This window comes from Trachymyrmex septentrionalis, unplaced genomic scaffold (genome assembly GCF_001594115.1).
Source record: "Trachymyrmex septentrionalis isolate Tsep2-gDNA-1 unplaced genomic scaffold, Tsep1.0 scaffold32, whole genome shotgun sequence".
NCBI lineage: Eukaryota > Metazoa > Arthropoda > Insecta > Hymenoptera > Formicidae > Trachymyrmex > Trachymyrmex septentrionalis.
The window spans coordinates 2,245,069-2,255,828 of NW_017305485.1; the positions used below are offsets into that span (position 1 = coordinate 2,245,069).

A 10,760-nucleotide genomic window follows, 5' to 3' on the forward strand; every position below is an offset into this window, starting at 1 on the left:
AAAACTGCCAAAATTGCGGAAACCCACGATAGTGCAAAAAGTCCAGAGGATAACTTTTAGATGTCTAAGTATTAAAATTTTTCTCTAAATGTTTCTCAGGTGTCTAAAAGATGTTTCCTGGAATTTATTTATAGAAACACACACACACAAGATAAAGAAACGCGTCCAAAATAGATAATTATTGTAAATAAAGTCATCGCTCAATACAAAGCAACACGCCGACTACCGCTAGAAATTTAGAGATTTTAAACTATGCAAAATCTGCGGCGATAGTTAACGTGTTAGCCTAACGACGTAAAGTCATACATACAATAGAAAGTAGAGACTCGAAATCTAGATTCATTGCGTAAGGCAATATAAACGTTCAAGAAACATCACCATCTAAAAGATAATTTAATTTAGATTAGGTATCATTCAGAGAATTTTTTTTCTATTTGGCACTTTTATGTTATTTGGAATATGATTAGACATGAATTAGAAATCGTGACGTTGTGTCTTGTCTCGTCACAAAAAAATGCACCCGGATGTGTATCATATTTCTTTTTCGAACGGGTGGATTATTTTAAAAATTTATTGAATTTTCTAGCAACAGACTGGCGCCATAAAGAATACGTCTTGAAAGCAATAGTCGGCAATAGAACGCCAAAAAGCTAACTTGCCAATTAGCTCAAACGTAAATCTCCTGGCCGTTAGTTTACTGTCCCACTTCCCTCAGGAAATTCATTCTAACTGTAGACGGAATAAATACTGTATCTATGATTCTGATTGTTTTTGGACTGGCAAAAAAAATGCTGTTGCTGTACGCGAGTTGCAGTAGTTGAATACTTAACGGCATACAATGACGCAGAGTGATTAAGCATACTTAAAATAGTGTTTATAGTCTCGTCGAACGTCATACTTGGTCGTATCGTGACGAGAAACCGCCGTGAATACAGTGTAAAATTAAGAAGCATGACCAGTGGTGGACCCACTGTTATAAGAATGAATGAGTGTGTGCATATCTTATTTATAACGAATGTGAAAATAAATGGATCAAAGGTAATCATAGCTGACAAATCTTTTCTCCTTCGGGACTTAGGATTCACGAAGCATCATTCGCCTAATCGTTCGCCTTAGAACCCCAAAAGTCTACGATATTTATCGTTGAATATTCTGTCGAAATATCGAGAAAAGCTTTGGATAAAGAATAAAATTTTAAAAACTTTTAAAGCGATACTCAATAAGGTATTATCAATTTTAACACCGAACGAAATATGCTTAATCTAAAGACAATAAAAAACTTATATGCATTTCTTACTGAAATGCAAATTATAAGAATTAGGAAATAGGATGGTACTATCGTGATAAATAAAAGTACAGCAGATCCATACATTTCTTATTGATAGAAACTGATTTTTAATTTATTTGACATCCCATACTTTTAGCCTTTTTATTATTCATTAAAGTCGAACAGGATTTCCTGACTTATACAATTATATTAGATAAAGACTAATAATCGGAAATGATTGATTTTTAAAATCGTTATTTCGATAGACTCGACAGGTCGGGCTGAGTTTACAAAAGCACGAATCACGCGCACGCTCATTTCGCCAACATTGCGTCAAAACAACCTATGTCTTGTACTTTATACATTTTGAAAATTTTTTTTTTTTTTTTTACACAATTACAGTTAAATAGAGAAGACGGACGCCGTGGATAAATTCGACGAGTGTAGATTCGGTATAATATACCCCGCATAGAATTTTGAGGAGCAAACAATGTACACGGGAGATACGACTCTTATGTGTCACCAACATTTAAGAACCCGTTTCTCAATATGAGAAAGCTAGCGTTAACTTTTAAGTGTTATGATCTCACTCTGGCATTAGACGGCATTTATATCTTACCGCGTGATGATGTTAACAACGCCTGTACAGTCATCTTTGCATGTACCCATTAATCTTTTAGAGCACACATTGACAATTTTCCCTTTTTTTAAAGCTACGATAATTAATATTATATCTATTGGAGTATTTAATGCTACATAAAAGATAGATTACATTTACAATTTAAATAAAGCAAAGACGAGACAGCTGTCAAAGTTGGAGACAAGATGATTCCTTTGTGTCACGGACTTTCATTAGTACATCCATCATCCTGGCGGCACACAGTAACCGCAGGTGAATGGAACCGGAAGATACGTTTCCTTAAATAACTAAAAATTCGCGCTTTAGATAATAACATCATTTGGAGCAGTTACAGTAATGAACTATATCAATTAGATATACATATTAAACTTATAATATTATTCCTCACTGTCAAGAAAAATAAAATGGAACAGGTTGATCGTTCAGCGAATCAGTGAGTCGATAGGCGAGTTTTTGATTTAAAGCTCCCATTCACCTGTCGCGATATTACGTATGTCGCATCCTAAGAATATCATCAATCTTCCATCGAGTTTTATCAGCCCATCCTTCGTTGTGCTTTTTTCCGTGCGTCATGTAAGCCATATCGGTTACATGATATAATCAGCGAACAACTGTCTCAGAATTGAATGCACGTATCACAGAGCAGTTCACATTCTGCCTTGAGAAGTTTTCCTCAATCGGGTTACCTGGCCATGAATCTGCTCGGCCCTTACGTACGGAAATGTCGCAAGATTTTGCACTTTTTCTCTCGTCCGGCATTATATTTCTTTCTCATTTTTTACAGAGCTCGCTCTCTTAACGAGAAGTATAAAAAACTATGTACACTTTCTTGCGTTCTTATATATGAACTGAGTACGAATAACGAGTTGCCTCCCTCCTCTATTTTAACTGCCTGTTTTACTGCAGAATTTTACTGTAGGTGGACGGGAATAAGAAATCTCTTACTTTTATCAAATGATAACATAATTCGCATAAGCAATCGATAATTCCTTTTTTAACGAATTAAATTATATACTTGTTATGTTCAATAATCATTTAACTATGATAATCAACCAAGTATACAAATCTTGTATATGGTTGCAAAAAATAATTATCTTTTGTTTTAGCACTCGCTTAACATCTCGCTTTGTACATTTGCTTTGTACATTTCTACTTGTCTTCATTCTTTTCTTATCTCTATATTGAACGACTTGAGGCTTGTTATGTCACAAGAACAATATCAAAACTTTCCTTTGATTGCATAAGCAGCCAGTGTAATTAGTAGCTGTAGAACAGACCCGTCCACCATTCTTTAAGTGTGGCTGCAGCAATAAAATGATCGGATGCACTTCGAGGATCATACCAGGAGATTGAAATCAATGAACGAAATGCGACAGTCCATGCTGTTTTCTTCTTTCGTATAACTGTCAAAGTGTGTAACCAGAACTAACTTAGCTCAATAACATATTTTACATTTTGAATATTTCATTAGACTTATAAATGACTCTCATAATGTACGTCATGTCTTTTTTAAACGTCCGACGATCCATTCCAGTCCCTGGTACAATCTGAAACATTTTTTATTATTATTTATTTTAGACTTTATTCCTTTATCCTGCCATAAATAAATTCATAATCACGCTACGGTCTTACCCTTCTCCAGTGAGGGCGCAACAGCTCTGTATATGCCACTGGTGTTTTTTGATAGATGTCAGATCCAATTGTCTTGAAATTTCAGCTGCAGTCATGCTGCCCTTTAAATCTTGTTTATTAGCATAAACCAGAACATTGGCTTTACTCAATTCCTCGTGGTTTAGCATCGAATAGAGCTCTTCTCTAATCATACCGAGTCTCTCTCGGTCAGTACTATCTATGACCATAATGATAAATTCGGTATTCGTGTAGTAAGTAGACCAGGCAGCTCTCAAACTCTGCTGACCACCCAAATCCCACATGATAAAATGAATATTCTTCCACACAACTTCTTCTACATTGGACCCGATGGTCGGAGACGTATGGACAACTTCATTCATCAGGAATTGATATAATATTGTTGTCTTCCCAGCATTATCCAAACCAACCATAACTATTTTATGCTCTGAAAACAATAAATTTTTATTATTAGGATATTTTTATTAGTAAGGTCTGTAATAGGTAATTTCTTTATAATAGGTCTGTATAAGGTAATTTCTTTATAGCTATATATAAACTATATAGACCATATAGACAGATAAACATTGAAATTTGGTGAAAGTAAAATAGAAAGTTTTAGCACTATTCAATGCAATGACGAAGAATAAATGTCTAATTTAGTCATTTTGATTTATATTCTCCTAGATGTGTAAAGGGTAATGTGATAAAAGTAGATCAAATTGAAATATAAGTGACAAGTTGAGAATTTAAATTCAGGGGTCAAGTCTTGAGATATAGAATGTGATTTATGTTCTTTTCTAACAATGTAGATTAACTTTAATCTTAATTTAATTTATTCTTTGTCCTTTTCTGATTGTTAAAACTAGAAAAAAAAATGAAAAGTAAGTTAAACCAAGATTAAAGCTGCATATCCCTAATCTTAATCTACAGTGTTAGGAACAGGTATTAGTAGCATATGTTAACAGATTAGAGAAAGTAGGCCAGTATACATGCATAGAATTTCCAGTAAGAATATCATCTGACTCATCAAATTACACAGCACTATATCAGATTCTTGATAAAATTGACGACTCCAAGAAAAAAATGCTTAAAATAATACTCGTAAATTTCGTGAGTATCTTATTGCAGGTCCAAAATACTTCCCGATCATATGAAAAGTTTTACATGCGAGTGATCGACCCTTTCAAATAAACTGACAAATCATAGATCGCTGATCGGCAATCGATCGATCACCTAGCACGTGTTACCACAAACATATACAATGATAACGCAAAGGGAGTGGAGGGAAGAACTATAAGAAGACTCATGGATCTTATCATAGTATTTACCTTCATTGCCGAAGAAGCTCCACAGCTTCGCGAACAGCAGTCCCATGTTGACTGGTCAGCCAGGGACTAATTGAATATAATCCGTTCGACGTCACGAACTCACCGTCTCCTTAGGAGAATGATTCGGGAACAGGGCGGTTCATTGTCTCTCGGAGGGGTTATGTTTGCTTCCGCGATGACGAAATGTCATTTATGTGCGACGACGGCTTATGGACCGACGTCATAATCGTGTCAGAACGTCGACGCGGACGCTAGCAATATGCAAATGCGATCGTGATGACGATTGGAGCTGCGACGCGCGAGGAACAAGCGAGAAATCGACGGAGTACGCGAACAGCCTGTCTAGCTGTCTAGTTTAATCGGGCAAAAGTGCGACATGTTGCTCCTCTGTACGACAAGTGTCCGCACGCCCCGGGCGGGGCGCTGCTGCGTTCGGCAAAGCTCGGCAATGTTCGGAAGCGCTTAGTTCAGCCGGTATCTTATTGGTATCGGGAGTATCGATAGATCGTAGTTCACGTTGTTTTATGAAAATGATGTTGGTGCCGCTAGGCGACGCTTGGCACCACGTATAGTTTCAGCTTTTGCCGCTGGCGACGCTGTGATCGATTTAGGATTTCTTCGACTAAATTCCGATTTTCGACTAATTTAATCGACTGTAATTGATAAGCTTTATTTTTGTGATATTTTATTAGCATAGATATATAGAATTTATTGAATTAATTAGGAGTTTAATCGAAATCGTCCCCCACTCTGAAGTTTGCCACTTTCGTTGATTAAAAAGATGACTCCGATTATAAATTCTGATTTAATTATTCAAAATTTAGTCGGGGTCGTTCTTTTATAGATCGACAAAAGCAGCAAACCAGCAGCAAACTTCAGAGTGAAGACAACCTTGACTAAATTCCGATTAACTAATTATAAGTCGGAATGTAAAGATCGTCCCTAAAGTTCTGCTACTTGTGCTGATTTGTCGCAACTTTTTTGAATGGCTAATTATATATATATATATATATATGTATATATGTATATTTACTACATTTTAAGTACAGAAAGTACAGCTGTAAAGAGTAGAACGTAATTCTCTCTTTCGATATAACACAACTATTCATTATATTCTATTATATTTCTACGATAACTATGACGATCATTTTTCAAGGAACACGTAATTCGATTTTTATCGCTTTTAAAATATTTTAAGTAAGACTGGTATTTACGATGAGAATATAACTTATTATTGCAGCTTTTTTTCGTTGCTATAAAGAAATATTGCCTCGTCAGTCATTCGGAAATTACTTCCTCTAGAAATACAAGTAAATTCGAAAAGCCAGTAATATCTGTGGAAAATTATTTTTTACAATTGCTTTAACATCATTTAATCAAAGGCATTTGTGTCATCTTGCTGTTTTGAAGGAATTAATATTGTAAGGAATATTTGGCATGTTGCCACGAAATCGCAGATTAGATAAGTCTGTGTCGTGGCGGCATTCATGTTAAATGCTGCATCATCGTTATCATGAATTCTTCTAGTACGAGCGACGTGGTATCGAGCACCGTGATTGGCTCATAATTTGTCGGCTGACGGTGCAGAGCACGCTGTTTGCCCATACGTCCTTCGATGACCTGAAAAGCGACCACTTGTTGCTACTGCAGTGTTTGCTACAACAGTCTCACGTTGTACATTCAGCTAGATTTTATTACATTCACTGATCACGTCTGCGAGCCGTCTACAAATATGAGTACTCAGTGAGTATTCTTTCATTACGTCCACATTTCATTCAAAATAACAGAATGCTTTCTATTTAATAACATAAATCGACACAAATATTGTTCTGTCTTTGTTATTCATTAAATCTAGTATGATGTGTTGATTTGTGTTATTAAGGACGGTATTTATAGTCCATTCTTATATTTAAGATTGTCTTAAATTCAATTTTACGATCTCGTGCAGTGCCACGTCTTAAAACATCACTTAAATTAAGATGGTTTTAAACATAAAAATCAACTATAAATATCGGCTTAAAATGAAAAGCACTTATAAGAAGCAAGAAACGTCCAAGGCTAAATCTTGGAGCAAAATAATGGGCCTGTTTTTTTTAATTGAACTTCTTGCGGGTTCATCTTTTCCAATGTAGAAAAGTGTAAGTTCAGCTAATATTAAAAAAAAATAGGTCTAATATTTTTATGTAAATTTTAACTATACCTCTCAATTGAGTAAACTGTGTGTTAATTGTTGGCTATTTATTCAGAATAGAATGTCAGCAAAAACTGATCCAAATTTTATATTTAATAATTTGAATTTCCAGGGTAGCAGATATCGCTCTCATTGGCTTAGCAGTCATGGGACAAAATTTAATTCTGAATATGAATGATCATGGCTTTGTTGTATGTGCATATAACCGTACAGTAGACAAAGTCAAGTCTTTCCTTGAGAATGAAGCCAAGGGCACAAAGGTTATCGGTGCTTACAGCTTGAAGGAGATGATCAATACATTGAAAAGCCCAAGGAGAGTGATGTTATTGGTTAAAGGCAAGTTTCTTTTGTTATCGCAATTAAAGATCTATAATTGTAATTATAATAGTAATTGTAACTGCAATTATAATAATACAATTTGTTCTGATAACAGCTGGTTCAGCCGTGGATGCCTTTATTGAACAATTAGTGCCTCTTCTCTCTCCTGGCGATATTATCATTGACGGTGGCAATTCTGAATATCAAGATACCGAAAGACGTACTAAAGATCTAGAGCAGAAGGGAATTCTGTTCGTTGGCAGTGGAGTCAGTGGAGGAGAGGATGGCGCCAGATATGGACCGTCCTTGATGCCCGGAGGCAATCCCAAAGCTTGGCCGCATATCAAACCGATCTTCCAAGTATGGCCTATCATTATTTAATAAAAATTTATGAAATTGTGCAAAATTGTAATATCTTTTAGTTAACAAGTTACTAATAAGATCGAGTGAAAGTACAAAATTCTGGGCAGTAATTTGTGCTCTAAAAATTAGATTATATTTATTCCTTCTTACATTAATTAATAAGAACGTTCGAAATCTTTTAGGCAATATGCGCGAAGGTTAATGGAGAGCCGTGCTGCGATTGGGTAGGCGAAACTGGTGCGGGACACTTCGTCAAGATGGTGCACAATGGCATTGAGTACGGCGACATGCAGATCATCTGCGAGGCGTACCATCTGATGCGAAGCGGCCTGCAGCTCACGCAAGAAGAGATGAGTACGGTATTCGACGAATGGAACAGGAGCGAGCTAGATTCGTTTCTAATCGAGATCACACGGGATATTCTCAAGTACAAGGATGAAAAGGGCTATTTGCTCGAGCGCATCAGAGACACTGCCGGTCAGAAGGGTACTGGCAAATGGACGGCAATCGCTGCATTAGACTACGGTGTGCCGGTCACGCTGATCGGCGAGTCGGTTTTTTCGAGGTGCCTGTCTGCGCTGAAGAATGAACGTGTAGAAGCGAGCGCAGTGCTGTCCGGGCCGGATCCAATATACAAAGGCGACAAAAAACAATTCCTTGAGCACTTAAGAAAGGCTCTGTACGCAGCGAAAATTATCTCGTACGCACAAGGCTTCATGCTGTTAAGAGAAGCCGCCAAAGTTCACAATTGGAACTTGAATTACGGTGGAATAGCATTAATGTGGCGCGGTGGATGTATCATAAGAAGGTACGATAGTCGAGAAATTTATGTCACTTTCGAATTTATCTAATTACGTCAATGTTACGACAGTAATCCCTTTCATACGACCTACATTTTCTTTTAAAGCAAGTAGCATATCAGTGTCAAGGCTATAGAATGTTTTTCAGGTGCATTGTATCTAACGTCACACAAACTTACATACAAGATAGTTCTCATTTCTTTCAAATGCTGGTTTTAAATAAGTTATCTTATATAAAACCGTGATATAAGATGAGGATCAGGATTACTGTTCTTATACTTCGTGTCATTGCAAATAAAAAGTTATACATATATATTAACTATTATATAAACATGTAAATCAGAAACATCATAGACAACATCTCAAAAGATTAAAAATATCTCGAAAACGTTCTTTAGAGATGCATATTATTAAAATATTTGTAAAATTGTGTGATTTTTTTTGCAGTGTATTCCTAGGAAACATAAAATCGGCTTACGACAAAAATCCGAAATTATCCAATTTATTGCTGGACGACTTCTTCGCCAAGGCTATGGATAAGTGCCACCAGAGTGCCAGAACAGTGGTGAGCACTGCCGTGACGATAGGTATACCGACTCCTGCTCTATCGACGGCTTTGGCCTTCTACGATGGATTCCGAACCGGTCGATTACCGGCGAATCTGCTGCAGGCACAACGAGATTACTTCGGCGCTCACACGTACGAGCTGCTCGGTCAGGAAGGAAAGTTCGTTCATACGAACTGGACCGGACATGGCGGGAAAGTATCCGCTTCTACATACGATGCATAAATTTTCGCATAGTCAACAGCCGTGACTGATAATGTACAAATAAGTATCTAAAAAAAATGTGACAATACAGTGTGGTAAATACACATAGTTATGAACAATTACAATAATTGTATGAGTGATAACTATTACATAGCTGTGACAAAAAAATGACTTGATAACATGACAAAAAAAAACAACTCAACACGAGTGGTTCTATAATTAAAAGAAGTCATGTATAACAAAATATTGTTAAGCAATATGTTCTATTTTTTCTTTTCAGATATTTTCTTTTTTCTTTTGGATAAAAATTATTATTAATATATTATAAAAATATTTAAAAAATCACAAAGGCTTATAACAAAAAAAGATACATATATTTTTATATTGTAATGATATAATACATATTCGAAAGGTTATTTAAAAGGAATATATATTTATGAATGAGAATAAAGAATAAGATATTTTTTTTTTGTTAGAAAGTTCCTAGAATGCTTTTACATCATTAATTGCGACGTTTATTTCGTTTAGATTACGACTTTCGTACGCGCGTCGCACTACGTTCCACGCAGGTTGCACATATATTTTAGGAAACAGCGACTCAGAGAAGTAGGGAGAAGTTACGTAATTCGCAAGAGACGTTGGTTGATTATAAATGTCGAATGTCGATGAGTAGGCGACTTGTATCGCTTGGTAAGATTATGCATCGTATAATCAAATAGTAAACAACGCAGTTGTGGACTCTGTTCCCTCTTCAGGTGAACTGCTGCAAACGCGGTTCTCAATCGTTCGACCGACGCGGGAATAACGGAGATGGAAAATCGCAAGAGAGACGCACGGGATTGAGCTAGTGAAATGTCGATTATGCAGCAGCGAACTCGTTACCGCATTTCTCTTCCTCCGTTCTTTAACGCGCACACGCGAAAATATTGGAGCATGACACTTTCAATCGCACGCCGACATTTTCCCCGCTTGCGAAACGCGAAGCGCGAGCGGCGAGATGCAACTTTGCGCAACCTGATTTTTCGCGTGCTCTGCCGTAACCCGTACGATTTCGAATGATAAGAAAATTCGTTATTCGGCTTCGAGACGCATCGTCCGTTAGTGCTACTTTTTACGTCTGCAAAAGTATTTAATCGTACGATACACGCTGCTCCAACTCACCATGATTTAATGAATTATTGATATCGATTCCAAGTATATGCTAAACCTTTTTTTTTTAATTCGATTTTGTTTTTTAATAAAATCGATTGACCTCGATGTTTCCTTCCTTTGACGCCATGCTTTTTTTTCAAGGAATATTATTAGCTATGCTTTTATTTACTATCGAGGCTGTATACTATATTTTAATTTTATATATACATGTTTATATATTTATATATAAATATAAGTTATTTATTTTATTTATATTTATATTATATTTTTATAGTTATATTTCGATATATGCGTGTGTAT

At 36.1% G+C, this 10,760-nt stretch overlaps 2 protein-coding genes across 2 annotated transcripts; one reads left to right on the forward strand and one right to left on the reverse strand.

The window, feature by feature from the left end:
• Positions 1-1,571: 1,571 nt before the first annotated feature.
• Positions 1,572-5,246, reverse strand: LOC108750091 (ADP-ribosylation factor-like protein 5B). Its single transcript, XM_018489338.1, has 3 exons — positions 4,868-5,246; positions 3,540-3,984; positions 1,572-3,454 (listed from the first exon to the last, which is right to left on the reverse strand). The coding sequence occupies exons 1-3, from the start codon at positions 4,911-4,913 to the stop codon at positions 3,406-3,408; spliced, it is 540 nt and encodes a 179-aa protein (XP_018344840.1). The 5' UTR covers positions 4,914-5,246; the 3' UTR covers positions 1,572-3,405.
• A 1,054-nt stretch (positions 5,247-6,300) lies between these two features.
• On the forward strand, positions 6,301-9,369 carry LOC108750004 (6-phosphogluconate dehydrogenase, decarboxylating). The gene is made up of 5 exons (XM_018489164.1): positions 6,301-6,610; positions 7,171-7,394; positions 7,492-7,736; positions 7,922-8,547; positions 8,987-9,369. The coding sequence occupies exons 1-5, from the start codon at positions 6,600-6,602 to the stop codon at positions 9,327-9,329; spliced, it is 1,449 nt and encodes a 482-aa protein (XP_018344666.1). The 5' UTR covers positions 6,301-6,599; the 3' UTR covers positions 9,330-9,369.
• Positions 9,370-10,760: the final 1,391 nt, after the last annotated feature.

Bases quoted from the DNA above. Each gene is read 5' to 3' on its own strand.
- LOC108750004 (XM_018489164.1), top strand. The intron at 7,395-7,491 runs GCAAGTTTCTTT...TTCTGATAACAG, and splicing joins AGTGATGTTATTGGTTAAAG to CTGGTTCAGCCGTGGATGCC. The intron at 8,548-8,986 runs GTACGATAGTCG...TTTTTTTTGCAG, and splicing joins GGTGGATGTATCATAAGAAG to TGTATTCCTAGGAAACATAA.
- LOC108750091 (XM_018489338.1), bottom strand. From the start codon at position 4,913: ATGGGACTGCTGTTCGCGAAGCTGTGGAGCTTCTTCGGCAATGAAG. The intron at 3,985-4,867 runs GTAAATACTATG...TATTGTTTTCAG, and splicing joins GAGCTTCTTCGGCAATGAAG to AGCATAAAATAGTTATGGTT. The intron at 3,455-3,539 runs GTAAGACCGTAG...AAAATGTTTCAG, and splicing joins TGCGCCCTCACTGGAGAAGG to ATTGTACCAGGGACTGGAAT.